We start from the raw sequence: 19446 nt of genomic DNA, 5'->3' as shown, positions 1-19446 counted from the left end.
TTTTTTTTTTTTTTTTTGCTGAGGAGTACACATTATGTAGTAATAATGGAAAAAGAGGGTACACATATTTGTACTCTAAATGTCTTTATATATTAAAAAAAAATTATTGTCTGAATCGTTTATGTCAAAATTAGCTGAAATGCCTCAGATGTGTGAAATCTTGTACTGCGTTTAAATTAGTCTGAATAAATGAATAAATCTGAATAAATAAAGATTTCTCAGGTGAATAAATAATTTAGAAATTGCAGAAATAAATAAATAGATAAATAAGCAGATACTTGTGCCTTTAGCTACAGTTGAAAAAAGTTCTCATTGACTGGCACCTTGTGTAGTCCAGAGGCTTATGCTTCTAATGATAAGCCATTCCTTCTGACTTGCCGTTACCACAATGCGAACACACTCAATATCAAACGCTATCTTGTGGTCCACATCATGAACCTCAATGTTTCCATTTTTAAACTCCCCTAAAGTTATATAGGTGGAGCACTGCCTTCCCTTTTTGGTTCCTACTAATTTCTCCCCCACTTCTAGAGCTCCGTGATGCAAAATATCATTCTGCCGATCATCCGTTCCCGTGATGATCTTGATTTTGCTGATTTTTGTTGCCTTGTTGAACACTATTACATAAAAGTCCCCGGTGGATGGGGCCTTGCCCCAAAAGTACTCATCCACGCTACTGTAAGCTTTGGCAGCATCGTAGCTTTCAAATACATTTATGTTTGTATACAAACTGGCAGGTGGGTTGTCTGGGATATCAAGGGAGTCTTCCTCAAAGTCATCATCCTTGAGTTTATTTTCTGCCCCCTTATAGGAGGAATAGTAGCCCATGTGTTGGAAAAGGGAAGGCTTGAAGCGAATCGCATCCTTCTGGGCCAGTAGGCCTCGGAAATGGATAAGAAGCCAATCGCAAGGCATCTCCTGATAGAACATGAGCAGAAAATGGGCAAGTCTAGGAAGGTCTCGCGAGTGGTACAGCTTCCCTATGTAGCCCAGCTTGGAGAATTCCAGCATCACCCAATATGATCCCTCCCTAGATGCCACCACTTTCTTCAGGGCAGTAAGGAAGTTTCGAGAACAGCGCACATCATCCTCCAACATCATGTAGAAGTCTGACAGGTTGGTGCAGAAGTTGAGCAGGAACGCGTAATCTACATTCTGTTTGGAACGGAAGCGTACTCTATCCTCTGGATCATTGTAATTTCTCTTCAGCCCATCCAGGGATGGGTAGTACTCCTCAGGTGCATGGATAACTAGCAGCCGTCCTGCAATGATATGGTGGCCGAACTTCCTTGAGATTTCCTGAACTAGGCTCTCACACCATGCCAGGTCGAAGTCTGCCAAGTGGACAACCACGACGATCTCTTTGAGCTCCTCGTAGCTTGATTGGTCAAAAATGGACTTGATGGTTTCCAGCAGGTAGTTTCCTCGTTTTCTTTTCACAGACGACAATCCAATGGTAAGATACTCTGCAAAAGAACATGAAAAATCATGGAGTATGAGAATGTATGCCTTGACCTGACCTGACACCTTGTCTACACTGTGTATCTTATTTTTTCTTATTTATGCATAAATCTCACTAGACCTTATTAAATGTAAGCTCAAAGCAAGAACAAGCTATGTGCTAATTCAATAAAAGTATTAATTTTGTTTAGGAAGTAAAGTGATCTAATTTTATGGATGTTCAACTTTTTTACTTTTTACATTTTTTTTTGACATTATGAAAAGCATTTTTAAAGAGATCTACACGTGTGGGGCCTCATTTATTGAACTTAGAGTGTGTGCATGCTTAAATCCACATGAACGCTCATTTGTAAAAACTGCCTTTGACATGGAAAAGTGCTTAGCATCACATCAGGGTCTGAGCAGACATACACACTTTTCTCTTCAGAGTACTGCAGGTTTTTGAAAATGTAAGCTATTTTTGCAGCCCGCTGTTTGGACGATGACTGGTGATATTTTTATGTTAATGACATTAATTAGGAGTCGTTTACAAGGCAGAGAGCTGAAAAAATTCAGTTGCGTGCAAGTTCAAGATTATTTGCGATTCATAGATTTCACATCTGAAAGAGGGGTGTACGTGTGTTTTCTGTGCATACGTTCATTCTATGAATCACACATACAGATTTGAGAGATGACTGTAAGATCAAATTTAGAATGGTTTCTGCACAACATTTTATAAATGAGGCCTATAATCTAGCAATTCGAATTGTGCATTTATTTAATTTTTGTCTTCTGTATGTATAGAGGTATATGTGTGGATCTGTGTTTGTGTGTGTGTGTGTGTGTGTGCCTATACATACACATACAGAAGAAGGCAAATAAATAAATAAATGCGCAACTCAAAATGCTAGATCACAGATAATAGAATCGTGCAGTTTTGCATTGATTTGAACATATTTTTTTTTTTTACTTATTTGTTTAGAATTTGTTAAACCATGTGTGTACTGATAATACTAATGTGTACAAAGCAAAGCGATCTTACTCTTCCGAGGTAAAGGTGTTCCAGCGAGGTACCGATAAGTCACATTGATCATTCCAGAAAAATTGGTGATATCTTTAAAGGTATGAACATATCGCTCTGAGTTCAGCGGATGCATTGAGGTTTCTCGTAACTGACGTTTGTCTTCCTCCTGAAACACATGACATCCAAGACAGACAGAAGTCTAAAGTAAGTCAAAGTTTTTCACAGCATTCCTAAAGCTAGAAAGAGTCTCCAGAATATATAGACATGAAATGCTTAGACTCCTTTAAGTGCTGCAGGTTATTATTTTTAGATTTGGCAATATTCTTGCACACTCTTGTATAATCTCATAAAATGTAAATGATGGCCTTTGAATAATTAATTGTACACACAATATTACTCACTAAACTTTTTAAATAAATTATCTTGTATTAAATGATGGCATCATTGCTATACTTCAATGTCTTTTACCACACATGAACTGTTCAAACTTTAAATTTTTTTTTGCTGGCTATAAAAGTGTTTGTGTTTCAATTAAATGGGGGTTATTTAGAAAAGTCACTTAGTCAAAATGGGTACAACTTTTGAATAATTCAACAGACAAACACACGCGACATGTTATGATCACAAAGTTTTGATCATAAAGTTGGCCTCATGAATAATAAATGTGTCTCTTGCTTTTGGACTGCCTCTACATCATCAAATTTTAAATAGGCTGCAGCATGAGTTCTGATAATTATACATGCACAGCACAGCACCGGCAGTCTTACACGCAACATTTGGTAATTAAAGCATATAAACAAAATAACTTTTCAGCACAAGGATAATTAATGCTAAATCACATGCAACAACAGTAGTCAAGTTGTTGTGAAGCCCACTATTGTCTTGTTATCTGCTCCACTGATGTTGTAAATTAATTGACCTCTGTAATTTACCTGCTGGATTTTAACAGGTAAACAAACTTACCAGCACATAGCCATCCTCGATGTAGAGGTTTATGAAAAGCAGGAAGGTAATGAGAGCCACCAGAAAAGGAATGGTGGAACGTTTCCGGAAACACCTCATCTTGTCCAAGTACTTCAACACCAGTCTCATGATGGAAACACTGCCGGTGTGATCTGATAGAAAACAAAGAGAAAATACTACATCAGGATGTAACAATGATATGCTAAATTTCAAAGATAAATGGCAAGAGCTGAAACACGGACTACAAATAGTCATTTTATTGTGCTTTTTGGAACTTGACAGTCATAATTGTCTCATATAAAGTAAAACAAAACCAAAAGGAAAAAGTAAAAGACAAAAAAATCAATCAATCAATCAATCAACCAACCAATCAATCAATCAATCACTGGGTTAAAAATAGGGAAATCAGGACCGTGCACCATTCAAAACTGAATTGAAAATGGTTTTGACATTCCAGTTAAATTCCTGAATTTTAATTGAATTTGAACTAAGGTATAAAATATGATGAAGAGATGAAATTTAGTATGAAATTTGAATTTAAGGAAGAAACACATGCAACGAAATGCATATAACAAATTTATTTATTTGTTTGATTTAATAGAAAAACTAAGTCAAATGCAAATTACAGGCTTGATAAACTGTGAAAGTATTAAAAGATTTTAAAAAGCCTTGAAGTCAGTCAGACAGACAGACGGACAGACAGATTGGATGATTGACAGCTTATCATATTTAATAAATGTTTTGTGGACAAGGCATTTCTCAGAATGCTGTGTTGATTGAATGCTGAATTTGCATAAACCTGATAAAAGAATAGTTCTTAAGTATCATTTTCTGGCTAAATCCACATCAAATAAGTATTTTTTTAAATAAAAATGTTTCTGTAAAAACTCTAACAGTGAAAATTAAGTGCAGCTCACTAAAATGATCATGTCCTTATTATTCAGGAAAAACTGCCACCAATTTCTGGCTGTGCAGCAATCAGAGAAGCACTTCTTTTTGTATATAAGACAGGGCATTCACTATAAGGTCACACTAAAAATAAGCAGCAGGCTTGTGTGCCTCTAAGCCCAGTAATTAACCCGACAACGATGTAGGTATAATACAGACTTCAGCTAAGGAACACGCTGTGAGGTTAATATCCCGACCTTGCTCACCAGGCATTAGCAAAGTATGCACTCTGTGCCTTTAAGTCCTTTTGTTTTGCCATTTTTGAGGTTTGTGCGTCAAGTACAAAGTATGGTTCTTAAGAGGCTATATTGAGAAATGGCATTTCAATTTCAGCTATCTTCATCTGGTGATACATAGTTGGAGTGACTGTCTTTGAAACAGAAGAAAAAACATTTCAGCTATGTGCATAAAATAGGCCCTAGGCGTTCTTTTATTTCTGACCTCAAATTACACGAGTAGTCCAAGAATAGAAAGAAGGACACAAGTGTTTTGGAAGGCTTGTGTGTATCAGCCTTTTTGATGGCTCTTGGAAAGCATCTTAGACCACTAATGGAATACAAAATAACTTTACAGCCGATTCCATGACCAGATGCTTATCGATTCTGCCTACCGCCAACCTGTTTCAACTGGGGATTGTCAAACCAATATTCTGTGAGCTCTTGCTTGTACTTAAAAAGCAGTGAACACATTGAGACCACACATGTGTGGTTTTATACAATATAGGGTACCATTTAAGGCTTTGGGGTCTTTTTTTAATGAAATTAACACATAATAAATATAGCAAGGATGCATTAAATTGATCAAAAGTGACATAAATAGACAGTAAACAGTAAATGCTACAAAAAATTTTTTTTGAGGGATCAAGTGACACAGAAGAGTAATTGCTGCTGAAAAATTCAGCTTTGTATCACAGGGAAAAATTACATTTTAAAATATATTCCAACAGAAACAGTTATTTTAATTTGTAGAAATATTTAACAATATACAATTCACTATATTTTGACAGATAAATAAATGCTGCTTTGGTGAGCTTATTTCATAAACATTTCATTTAAAAAATGTAAAATTAATGGTAGAGTACATCATATCTTTTTAATGCATTTTAAAAACATATTTCACAGCCTAATGACATTCTTGTCAAATAAACTTTTAATCAAGTCACAAGAAAACGCTATGCATTCGTACACAAAGACACACTGCATTCTTGGAATTTGTTGTACAAATACCTCCAATGCCAATACCAATGCACTTTTTATAATAGAACATTTAACCCTTCTTAAACCAAAGGATTATAAAACAACAGAATGTAGACAGAAAACTCATGTTGCCAAACTGATAGTTGTACTGCACATTTCATTTTCTTGGGCATTTAATTACACAAGTGGCTGGCTTTTAGATTTTCCAGTTCAAACCATTTTGCATTTTGATACATGCAGGTGGATTCATGTAATGTTAATGCAGCGTAATAGCAATGTTGGATTGATTCAGCCTGAAAACCTGCTTCATCCTCCACTGGCGGTGAAGTGAGGAGAACCAGAGCAGACCCATTACAGACCACTGATGGATTTGCAATACATCAAATGATACCTAATTCTAAAACTTTGGCTTGCAAACCAACTTGATGATCATAGAAATTTCTGATTTTAATTATTATTATTATTATTTTTGTTATGGATGGTTGTATGAATGCTAAAACTGAGTTAATAACTAATAGTAGCAGGAGGTGAATTAAAATGATAGTTGACGACCCCTCCCACCCCCTAAAAAAGAAAGACAATTACGTTAGCATTTACATACTTTCATGTCTTTTTTCTTCTTCTGCAGAACACAAATGACGATTTTTTGAAGAATGTTGAGTTTAAACAACTGAAGAGCCCATTGACTTTCATTAAAAAAAACAGCCTTTATTCAAAATCTTTTGTGTTCCACAAAAAATAAAGACAGTCATACATTAAGGTAAATGATGACAGAATAATTTCATTTTTGGTGAATTTTCCCTAATTTCATAAGCATACCTTGCACAACCATTTAAAGTCTTAGAGGATGAGAAAAATTAGGTAATATAAAAAGCAAGAAAGAAAATTAGATGAAAATGTTTTCTTGAACCAAGCAGACAGTTAGTTAAAATGGCATTATAAATGTTTCCAAATATCTTGTTGCAAAACTGGCTGCATTTCCCAGGTATTCTACCACCCCCTCAAATCTCCAAGTGTCCAAACACTTCAGATGCACCCTCAGGCTGAAAATAAAACATCCATTAGAAATGTATTAAGCTGAGCTGACATTATCCCTCCTTCTTTCATGGATGCAGAAAGTGGACCTTGTTGACATAAACAAAACAAAAAAATCAATTCTGAGCTCTGTAACCTAAAACTCCTCAAAAATGGCAGAAAAACAAAGATTTAATAATGACTGCATTTCTTCTCAGACTAAAGCCACAGATTTAGTTTGTAAAAGGCAAAACCACCAGCTCATCTGTTGCGTAATTACACCTGACAGGGTCTGATTCTGGAAGAGTTGAAATTACAGGCAGCTGCCAAGGATCGCGCTTTTGCAGAGGTCTCATTTGAGGGAGTGCTGACGTAAATAACCTGAGGTTCATTCCCACTTCCTGCCGCTCTATAGATCATCACCTCCCGGGGTGAGCAGCTCTTTTAGCAGTCAATATAAACTGGCCATTTAGAGCGGTACCGCCGTGCTAAATGTAGCGGCTCAATTAGAGAACGAGTGGAGTAATCCAAAGAGTTGATTTCATAAAAACAGGCAATCCAGATGGTCCCTCTGACTAACATCAGCTTGTTTGTGCATTACGCTGCGTTCGCTAATGCAAACTGCCACAGTTTTCCCAAACTCACAGGAAGTGTACTTATAAACACCCATTCATTTTAAAGTGAGAGCATTGTGCTGGCATCATTTCGAGCTGTGCATTTGCTGATATTTATCCACCGTTCTTATCTTTTCACTCTCCACTTGGTGACGGAGGGAGTGTCATTTCTCCCAGGGTGCCGTCTCTCTCTTTGCCTTGGTGACATGAAATAGAGAATAAACTTTAGAATGAGAAACAAGAAGCTCCCTGGTGAGAGGAAGGCAATTACAGTCATGTCTGATGTGCCCGCAAGACCCCATGAATAAGAAAAACAAATCAGTTTACAAAGTTGGAAATGGCTTAGAAAGATGTTTGAGGAAGGATGTCTAGTAGATTGTGAGACTGCTATGCAATTTTTGTTATGTAAATGCACTATGAGAGAATGTGGAATTAGAGAGCACTTGGTTTGATTTGGATTTAATACAAACACTCGCAGCATCTTGAGTATAAAGAGTGAACCTACAAGGCCATTTACATGAGGGTATTGTGGCTGTTTTACTGGTGTAAATCTGCAAGCGAGTGTTGTGTATTTTCCACAAGCCTGATCCTTTAAGGCCGAAATACAGGCACGTTTGAGCTCACTAATGTCCTAACAGCTCAGTTTTAAAGTAAATTAAGTCTCTAAAGCATCTTGTCACTGAATAATTCCTAATTCTTAAAAAGCAAGCCAAAACGCAGCTAAACCCTTTCAATTTCCCTGCCACACACAGCTCGAATGCTAAGCTAATGTTGAAATCATGAGCCACCCATATTCTTTAAAATCAAAACAGCTTCATAAAACCTCCCTCAGCTGTAGCTTTTATGCTACTTGGGACGCAGAGGCGTACCTTGCCTTAATGTAAAAACCTGCATAGAGGAGAGGGAAAAAAAGCCATTTTGACTAAGAGAGAAACAGATTAATAAAGCTGGCAGTAGAAAGCAATTCTTCCACATTTGATCTTGTTATCTGTTTTACATTATTTCCCAAGGGTATGCTGCACCTCGCTGATATACAGCTCTGCGCAAATAATCAATTAAGCCAGCAGATTCTACAGCTTTCTGCTCTTGCTTTGTGTCAGAGCTTCAGCCACTTAAATAGATTTTTCTCTTCAACAAAAGGGCTGAAAAGCAGAAAAAGGGAAACGGCTTCAGATGATAAGAAACACCGCCTCTAGATGAACACTGTGGTTCTCAGTTCTGTGAATGAACTTTTGTTAATTAAATGAAATTTTTTGTGTTAATCAATTTGTGTGCATTAGAGCCTTGTTTACTGAAATTTGCCCTTAGGCTTAATTACAAAATAATTAAATAAATAAATAAAAATAATAATAGTAAAATACAATTATGTGAAGGATCATAGATCTCTGTGGAAAATGTGCAATCAAAACCCTTGAGAAAAAAAAGTCTGGTTCATCCTGTTTGTGGTGGTAGAAAATAAAAGGCTATGATTTATGACTAATTTATTAAACTATGCTCATATGAAAGCATTGATTAATCATTTGCAAATGCCCAGGATTCTGACTAAACAATGTCATTAATTATTAGCAGTTGTAAATGATGAAAAAGAAGTGCAATTAAAAGCTACAATTATGATTCTATACAGCTTATTATTAACCCCTTATTACCACAAACTACTAAATTAGAATAAAGATAACTAAATACGGTATACAAATGAATCCAGAGCATAGTGTAATATTACAAGTCCAAAATACAACTTTTGTTGTTTATTTATTTTTTAACAGACCTAGATTTGGTTGTATATGGTCACATATGGTTAATCTAGTTTGTTTTCTTCTCATGTGCCATTTAGAACAAAATTATAATGTGTAAATAATAATTTCTATATAGCATAAAATATTTTATATAATAATTAAAAAAATAAATAATATTTTATATAAATATAAAACATATCATTATAATATAAAGTATATATTTTATCTAATAATGACAATATATTGTATAAAAGGTATTATTTATAAATGTTATGCATATAAATTACCACATACTTACTAAAGTGATTTTCTGCCCATTTATCTATTTTTTAATGGACTAATACTCACTATTTTACAGTTCTGCTCATGAATATAGCGAACTTGCTACTAAGTAATTTAATCCAAACTGAATATTTTATCATGTTTTCCATTACAAAGCAAACTGATTTGACATAAGCAGTTTAAACCAAACTATGAATATAACCTAGTAAACTTTAGTACAATCTGCTTGCTTGAAATGAAAAACATCTGTTAAAGAAAAAAAAAAAAAAAAAAAAAAAAAAAAATAATAATAATAATAATAATAAAAATATTTTAACAAAACCTAAATGCTGCTATACAAATTTAGCAGTATGCCAGCATACTATTATCATGTATCACTAACACAGCACATCTTCGTTTCTCAATAATCCGACTGCTGTTAAATGTCTGTGCGTATGCCAGCATTTGTACGTGTCTGCTGAAATGGCACCTCCTGACATCGGTTTTGCTCATCAACACATTCTTAAGGCATTTAGATGTTCTCTGGAGAGTTTGCAAGCTTGTAACTACAGAATCCTCACTAAAACACATGAAAAACATTGTTCAACTATTGCTGACACTGTCAGACACAAAACACACACACAGAGCCACCCACATGCACATTTCCCATTTTAAAAAAAAAAAGGATACAAGAAATATCAAGTCATAGTTTTCACTAAACCCTGCTGAGTCAAAATAATTCTTGTTTGTTCCTTTTGCAGCAGGCTGGGAAAGCTGAAGTAGGATTTTTGCTTCTGCGCAAGTGACAATATGTAAACACAGTGCGGACACTTGTTGTCTAGAACTTGAGGGATCTCTTTCCTCACACCCAGGTCTCGAACTTTCCTCTAAAACATCTGACATCTCTCAGTGTTGCGTGAAGTTTCATACTTAAACCTTTCTATGAGATAAAAGAATAGATTTTGTTTATATCCCCATCCCAAGTCTTGATGGCAGCCTATTTTTAGCAGCTCTCCTACACAGAAGGTGGTGCTTTACTGTGAGGATCTGATGAATGTCTCTCTGTTTTGATGTATGAATAAATCCAGCACCCCACTTGGATTTGGGCGCAGTCCAGGTTGCAGCAGGCACCAGCTGCATAGGTGGCTTAGCTTCAGGTTAGAAGCTGTGCGAAGAGCTGGATTGATGCTGAATACAAAACAAATTCTATAATGGTTTACACATGCCAGTTTCCTTAATTGTAACAATAAAGGAGCCAAACATGAAAGAATTTAATAGAATTGCAATAATGAGCAAATGGGAGAGATTGCATGATTCATGTTTCGATTTCCATTGCATTCCAAGCTTTTTGGTCCTCAAAGAATTTAACGGTCACACTGTAATGATGGTCCACTGAATGGCAAGTTGAAGATGAATCCAAGTGCAGATTTACTGTATTATACAGAGTGCAATCCAAAAATCCAAACAAAACACAGAGACTTGACTTGACTAGACATGACTTCAGACATGAAACAACTTACCAAACAGAGGTTAATACGTTCACTGGAGGCAAGCTTTTTTTCAGCTTTTATTAAATCCAAAAGTGACAAAACAATAAAAAAAGACTTGACTTGACTTAAAATAGACTTGACTTGACTTGACTTTAGTGATGTTTGGTTCTTGAATGAATAATTCTTTTGAGCCGGTTATCAGGAAGTAACCGGTCGAACCGGTTCACAAATCAAACTGAATCAATGTTTAGTTCCGTGTTGATGACGCAGGACACACAGCCGAAGTAGCACGTCCAACTCAAAAAGAACCGATTGAGCTGGTTCAACCAACTGTTGAAGTTTGCCGAGGATTACCGAGGCTTAACAAGAACCAAATGAGCTGTGGCAAAGTTTCAGTATGTGTTGACACAAATGACTTATTTGAATTTTTCATTGATACAACATTGCACTGAGTTGTTCGAAAATAAATGTGTAGAGATGTTACTGCTTGATGATGTCAGGAACCGATGAATTGGCTTTTTGCACCGGTTCAGTTAGCCGAACTGTCCGAAAACAACCGGTTCATGGAAATGAATCAGACTTTGCATCACTACTTGACTTGGCATAAACAAAAACAAGAACTCACTAACAGAGGGTAAAGGAATAATATTCGACCAGAGACAATGGTAACAAAAGGGCTATAAATACCGAAGAGAGTCACATGACACAATCCAACCAATGAGGAACAAGACACATGACTAAGACAACCAATGAGAACATGACACATGAACCAAGGAACCAATCAGAACATAACACAGATTAATATGCTAATAATAGGCTTGCTAATAAGCAATTAGTTAATAGTGAGAACTGGTCCCTATAGTAAAGTGTTACTGATTTAACTTCTATTATTAACTCCAAAACAACTCAAACATACAATTTAATTCATGCACAAATCATTATTATAGTGTTTATATTTTTTCTTTATAATTTTTATTTAAATATCATACATTTATATTGATTCATTTTAATGTTAAAGGAATAGTTCACCCAAAAATGAACATTTTCTGAAAATGTACTCAATGACATTCAAGCTGTCGATGAGTGTGTTTCTTCATCATTTGGGAAAAAAATAGCATTACATCACTTACAAATACACAGCATTTCACTTAACAAGAAATTAACTGATGGACTAGAGTCATGTGGATTACCTTTATCAGCTGTTTGAACTCTCATTCTGACTGCACCCATTCACTGCAGGGGATCCATTGGTGAGCAAGTGATGTAATGCTAAATTTCCCCAAATCTGTTATGATGAAAAAAACAAACTCATCTTGGATGGCGCGAGGGCGAGAATTGTCATTTTTGGGTGAACTATTTCTTCAAATAGCATATTTATTTGATTATAAATCTGCTTAATGTTCATAAAATATTGTCTATCATAGCTGTAGTGTAGGCTTCTTGATATTGCAAACTGGTATTTGTTATATTATTTTAATATATTATTGTAATCGTAAACAGTGATTCACCTATAGTGGGTATTGATTCACAACTATCGCACATTCACAGGAAACAGCTTACATTCACATTGAAAAATAAGGTGAATATGGCAGCTTAATTATTCTTAATAAACAGCCATTGCATGTGAGCATATCCATGATGCTGTAGTTTTTGGAACTAAGCCACTGACCTCACAATATGTGCCAACCGTTCTGGTCTACACTGGCTTCTTGCTTAATATGAGTGACTAATGGTTACTCAAATCTCTACCTTTTTGTGGCTTTAGTTATGTGGCGCATCTTACAAGGTTAGACTGTTCAGCGAGTCTCTGTCATTGCCATGAGGCAGAGTTTTACCTTTAAGGTCAGTCAGAGACACGGAGGCCTTTGAAATTCTATCAGCAGAGAGTGTAATGAGGAAGAGAGGCATGAGAAATGATTCATGTGCGAGCGAGCCTCTCACAGGTGCCTCTTAGCAGTTAGCACTATGACCCAGATTATAGCACCAACCCAAACCTCAAAGGGGAGATCTGGAGATGGACCTCAGTGATATGACTTCCCCCGTTTCAACTATAAAAAGCACAAATACACTGTACAGTCTTTCTCATTCTTTTGTTCAATATTATCATTTTCTTTTACTCTCTCCCACTTTCTTCCTTGTCTTTTTTTTCCACACTTCACTTCAATTTTTCTCACATATATGGGTTTTCCTTTCCCTCAAATATAAAAGATCCAGGCCACTAAAAAGAGTATGTGTGTGGTATTTCTGATATGAGAAGTTTTTTATTTTTTTAGTCCAATATAAATTCATATTCCCATTTCAGTGCAATGTTTGCATGGCTATTATTATTAAAGGTCAACCTCCTTTTGGACCATTAGACAACAAATCCTCATGAAACATCACAGGTTCCATTAAGGCCACAGATACAGGTGACAAACCTTTAATTTTGCTGAGCGCTTGCTAAAAACCAGCTTAAACGTAGATCATCATTTCAGGTAATTTCAAGTTCATTTCATTTCAGATGTCAACTAAAGTGCCGATATTTATCCATTTCCACCATTTTGATCCACGCAGGCTGATTTGTCGCATGAATGTACCCACATTTTGTCCATGCCACACTTTAGCACTCCAGTGAAAACATAATGGACACAGGGGACGCACAAAAGATGGTGTTTCTCTTTGAAACATCATCTGCTTATGTCACTTTTGGACAATATTAAGGTGAGCCCACATTAGCAAAATTTCTAAGACAATTTCTCACCAGTGTAGAGACTTCTAAATCACAGATCACAAAGAAGATGGACTGGATTTCACCCCCCTGCCCAAAAAAAAAAAAAAAAAAAAAAAAAAAAAAAAAAAAAAAAATGATCTCAATATTTCAATGATCTCATAATTTGAAATATTTATACAAATAAATAAAACTATAATAAACACATTTTATTTTTGGACTGTTTTTTTTTTTTTCTCTCTTATTTTATCTTGATGATGGTAGTGGTAAATAAAAATAAATTCCAATGTAAGTTATCATTCAAACCTCAGGTTTTTTTTCCAGACAGATACATTTTGACATCACAGGGTGCTTGATCCGTTGGCTCTATAGGGAGAATGACTGTGAAAGCCATACCATTGTGCAAAACTTCCCTCCCTCTCCATTTATGAGAGAGGCATGGTGGGACAGCACTCTTTCCTAAAAGCTCTGTAAAAAGCCAAGGTGACCGCTGGGTCACAAGTGAGAAATGGGAAAATGGTTGTGGGGTGTGCGTCCAGTAGCAGATAACATGAGAAAGCACTATCTCCTCTCAGCACATTTTTGTGCGAAAGAAAATCCAATGCTATAGCATTCGCAACAGAGACTGTTTCTTGCTCTCTGTCTCTCTCTCTGAAATGATGGACAGTTCATTGTTTATCTACTTACAAAAGATACTGTGCATCAAAGTCAAGCGAAATGCTCTAAAGGGGCTCAACAATGCTGAATCATTTGCAAAAGGCTGGGTCTAAGCAGTCCCACTTGAAAATTTTAATTTACAACCTTCAATAAAAAATCAACAGCAAAAATGTGCATTGAATAAGCAGCCAACATTCTCATACAAAAACATTAATGTGAAGAAAACAAAACTGACATATACAGATGCAATAAACAACAGAGTAACAAATATAAAACTGTGTAAACATCAAATGGAAATGTATTGTGAATAATGTACAGCTAATATACTGTACAGTTATTGCAAAATAAACCCTGAAGCAGAGCAAGGTTACAAAATAAATATGTGGACAAGAAATACTTAAGCATAATTGCTGCAGTACTTATGCATAAAAAAAAAATCTTCTAGAAAAACATAGTCTATTAACAATGTACAAAACAATCAGCTTAGCAACCAGATGAACACTGCAATATAACAATATTATAGCAATATTAATACTTTATCAGTTTTCTGGATCATCTTTGCTATGGATGACAATGAAAATTTGTAAATTTCAGACCACTTTTATGCATTTGACCAATCAAAATCATAAGTTTTAAAATGTGAAACTATCATAAATAACCAAACTGTGCGTGTGACTGTAATCCAATTAATCATAAATCAATAACACACAGTTGGATTCTAGTATAAAAAGGTGTTTTTTTCTGTATTGCATAAACCACCATTATGTTGCTTGTAAGTAAAATCTACAATATCTGAAGTCATTAGCATAAAGTGCCTAATTAGTATGAAATTAGCATAAATATGGACAGAAACAGATAGGTTCAGATTTATTTTACTATTTAATATTATATAAAGTTCTTAATAGCTTGGAAAGCTTTTTTTTAGCCGTTGAACCAACTGAACTGGTAAGGAAAACATCTTTACATCACAGCGGGCATTCATTAACTATTCATTCAATTATGATCTACCAAAATTATTCATACTAATCCATTACTTTTCATTATTTACATGACATTTTTCTCTATTACTTATTTAAATGAACTACCCTGATGTTTTAAAATTTCATTTAATTTTAATTATGTGCGTGATGGAAATATGAGGAAATTAGAAACAATAAAGTATGACATACAAACTGTTGATCTGTGCCATTTAGGGGAACAAACTGCAATATATATTTTTTTCTACTGCTGTAGAAATATAAGTCTTATCTCCTTCAGTAATGCCTGCTTAGGGAGATGTTCATATGGAGTCAAATGAGGCTCTAAGCAATTTGTAATGCAATCAGTCCTTAATTAACGAGCACAACTCTGCTCACTGACATTTATGCTTGTAGCTGTGTGGAATAACTTCCTGACTTCCACACAACAGTTCAGCCATTTACAATTAAATTCCCCATTCACACTTTTAAAGTGAACACTGTCACATCACAACCTTACACGAAAAGTCACAGCCATTACATCCCAATACAATCATTAATAGCTAGTCTGGTCATAAAGAAATAGGTCTTCCAAAACTGAAAATCTAATAACACTCAAGTCATCTAAGTTTTGGAGAAACTGAACCATTTGCTCAGCAATGGATTATCTGCAGTGAATGGGTGAACAGAATGAGAGTCCAAACAACTTATAAATGATTTTGTCTGCTTTCTCTTTAAATGTGCTCCTCCTAATGACTGAAATCAATCTTTGATATGCATATATTGCAGAGAGGTTGAAGTGAATGTGTTGTCAGTGATTCTCATGAATCGTAACACATTGCAAGTTTTTGGGTGAAAAAAGAGAGGAATAAATAAACATTTCAGAATAAACCTGCAGCTGCAGCTGCCTCTTCTTTTGGCTTCCAGTCTCTCTGTCGGCTTTGAAGTTTCCCAGCAAGCCTGAGGTAAAATAAAACGCCAAACTTTTTTTTTTTACTTAACAAAGGTAAACTTTCAACAGAGTTTCAAACCACAGGAAGAGCTCATGCTTGGCATCTTTCTGATGTTTAGCACACGCAGCACATATTCCCTGGTTGCTCTAAGAATCAATTTTGTGCGTAGTCTTCCAGCCTTTCAGAACTGCTCTTCCACACTAATGGTAGGAAAGAAGAACAATGGCCTGTTCTATTGCAAGCACAACAGAATATTGAATCAGATAGCTGTAAAAGCCAAGGTTCTTTAATTATTGATGATAACAGAAAGGATTTAGAAATCGGAGATAAACCCCTTTTTGTATTTAGACACTCATGCACACAATACACATTCTTTTCTTTTTTGATTCTTCCTCTCTACTTTCATTTCACTGTCCTTGTATAAAGATACATACATGTTCATATCTTTCAAGCTGCCATATTCTCACATTAGTCAAGTTTTCTTTGTAGCCAAAATAGTTTAATTTTATGTGACCATTTTCAATTACGATTATCAGAATTAAAGGGAAAGGTCATTCACAAATTTGCTGAAAATGTACTCAATCCTCAAGCCATCCAAATTACAGATGAATTTGATTTTTCATCAGAACAGTTTTGAATACATTTAGCATTACACCTCTTGTTCACCAGTGGATACACTGCAGTGAATGGGTGCCATCAGAATGAGAGTCCAAAAAGCTGATCAAAGAATCACAAAAATCCACAAGTAATACAACTCCAGTCCATCAATTAACATCTTGTGAAGTGAAAAGTCTTTGTAAGAAACAAATCCTTCATTAAAACCTTTAATTCATTGCCTCCAGCTAAAATACAAGTCTTCTACATAATTTTACTTCCAGTAATATTATTATGCAGAGATTAAGTACCATTTACAAGTGAAGCGTCTAAAACTATTCTACACAAATTTGTCAGTGTATTTTGATATGAAACAACAACAAGGAATGGACTTTTACACTGAAGGAGGCTTTGTTATGGATTATGGACTTGTATTTGGGCCAAAATGATTGAATTTCTCCAAATCTGTTCCAATGAAGGAACAAACACATCTATTGAATGGCCTAAGGATGACAAACATGATATATTTCATAAATACTCAAAAAACACACTCAGACAGAGATGTATCCTTTGTGATCACATGCTGCTGTAACTTTTATTTCGTAAGAGCAAGGAAATATTCTTTTTCGAGATGTGTCCCCTTTAAATATCCAAGAATAACAACCTGCACAGGCTCTGTCTTGAGGCAAAGCCCACCATAGTTCAGGATGGAAGTTAAGGAGGCCCAGACTTCAGGGAGCAAAAGCAGCGCTCCTGTATTACACATTCTACTTGTACCCTCAAAGCAACGCAGATCCACCTTTGGCTAATTTCCCACAATTTCCAAGCTTCCTGAAAATGAATATGTATTACAGTTGCAGTGAATCCATTTGCACGGCAGAATAATAATGAAGAAAAAGCTCTCAAAAATGCAATTAATCTTATGTAAAACGCCTGCTCAATGCCTCTAATTAGATGCCATTTTAATAACTGCGTATGTTGTACAAGAAAGACAGTTTAGCAAAGGTGGTAAACACCATTGTTCATTTGTTTGATGACATAAGAGCAAAAGTAAATTGATTTTGTTTACTGGAACATAACCAATCACTCTTTTAGATTAAATAAACCCTCTAGAAAAGTACTGCAACATGCTAAAACCCACACAAAATGTGGCGTATTGCTAGTAACAACACATTTTGACTGTACAACACTATCAAACAGGCGAGATACGCATTCAGAAAAACAAAAACAAATGTAAATAAAAATATAAATGCATTTTAAACGTGAAATTGGATTCACATGTTTGGCATTCAGGCTTACACCAAAGTGAACATGGCACTGTGGGAGTAGACGCTTTTGAGTAGACCCCAAAGGATTACACTGAGCCTGCGGAATAAACCAAACACATTACCAATAGAAACACCAGCCCATGTTCTAGAAGCCTGGTGTCATCATGTTTGTGTTATCCAATTGTAGGTGAAAACAGGGTCCTCCCACGACCGTCTTTGAGATGATAACATCTTCCAACGTTATTATACTATTACAGGTCACAGACTGGGTCGACAGCTGAGGATAGTGGAAAGGTTACTGTTTCTTCAGGCTGTGATGTGAACTGCTCTGTGCTACAGAATGCTTGATGTACTGATAAGGTCTTGGTGATAGGCTGTCAGTCAACATGCATTGCCAAAAGGTACTGTACGAAGTAGGTTGTAAAATAACAATCCGGATTCAGTACGGTTAAAAGAATAGTTCTTCCACAAAATGAAAATTTGCTGAACATTTACTCACCCACAAGCCATTCAAGATGTTGATAAGTTATAATATTATGGATAATATAATAGTATGAATGAAGGAAAGCAAATGTTTGAAGCTAAAAGATCTTGATCCATTGGTGATGTAATGCTATATTCCTCCAAATCTGTTAAAGAATCACCTTCAGGCCATCCAAGATGTAAATGAGTTTGAGTACAGTACATTTTCAGCATATTTTCATTTTTGAGTCAATTATCCTTTAAGACAGTTGACAGCATTTGTGGCACAATGTTGATTATAGAAAAAAATTGTAATTTCAACTTGTCCCTCCTTTTCTTTAAAAAAGCAAACATTTGGGTTAGAGTAACGAAGTGACATGTCATACAGCCAAGTATGGTGGCCCATACTCAGAATTCGTGCATTAACAATGAAAATAAATGGGGCCAATTTATAAATGTTAAAATAGTTGGTACTTCAGTATAACAGTATGAGTGTTAACTTGTTTTTAGCCTGAAGACAAAATGCTAAATTTCATTTTCTGGTTAGTTTTTTTAAATGACAATGCAAAAATTTTAAAAATCATAATTTAAACAGCTTCACGGCTCAAACAATACACAGATTCATTGCCAGGTTAACCATCTGATGGTTTTCACTAGAATGGACAAAACTTTAAAAGCCATTTTTAAGTATGCAGGCTGTGATGTTACATCTAAGCTGCCATAAATAATTATTTTTCACCCTTTAATAATTTATATAGAGATAATAGTTTATTATACTGTTGTTTTATAAGTATATAAATATATAAAGTTGATAATTACATTTTTACTGTGGCAATTTATTAAGAGTGACATGCTGAATGGCTACAATTATGAGATTGTTAAAATATATGGTCAGTTATCTGGAGCGTGTAAAACAAACTGCAAATGCAGGGGAAAACAAATCTGCCTGTTGTGTAGTGGAGTGCCAGTTTCCAGCGTTCAACATGTTTATTTATTTATGGGCTTCAAGAAAGAAGGTCTTGGCACAGGCTGGACACTGGGCTACTGCGGTTATCCTCAACGCTCTACGACTGGGCGAGGAGAAGGGAGGTAGGCCAGCACATTAATGATGCATGGGGACCAGTACGTTCAGTTTAAAGTTCTCCATGCTCTGTGCAGGCCCGCTG

General features: G+C 35.5%; 1 protein-coding gene across 7 annotated transcripts in view; it reads right to left on the bottom strand.

Moving 5' to 3' along the window:
* LOC109109693 (alpha-1,3-mannosyl-glycoprotein 4-beta-N-acetylglucosaminyltransferase C-like) overlaps positions 1–19446 on the bottom strand; it is a 103243-nt gene continuing 83797 nt past the window's right edge. For all 7 annotated transcript variants that reach the window (XM_042744215.1, XM_042744212.1, XM_042744213.1 and 4 more), the window contains 3 exons: positions 3428–3579; positions 2483–2630; positions 1–1466 (listed from right to left, as the gene is read on the bottom strand). In XM_042744215.1, coding sequence (XP_042600149.1) covers positions 310–1466; positions 2483–2630; positions 3428–3556 — 1434 coding nt within the window. In that variant the 5' untranslated portion in view covers positions 3557–3579 and the 3' untranslated portion in view covers positions 1–309. The remainder of the gene's footprint in view (positions 1467–2482; positions 2631–3427; positions 3580–19446) is intronic.

Source organism: Cyprinus carpio, chromosome B18 (genome assembly GCF_018340385.1).
Source record: "Cyprinus carpio isolate SPL01 chromosome B18, ASM1834038v1, whole genome shotgun sequence".
NCBI lineage: Eukaryota > Metazoa > Chordata > Actinopteri > Cypriniformes > Cyprinidae > Cyprinus > Cyprinus carpio.
This window is presented reverse-complemented; position numbering and strand designations above follow the sequence as displayed.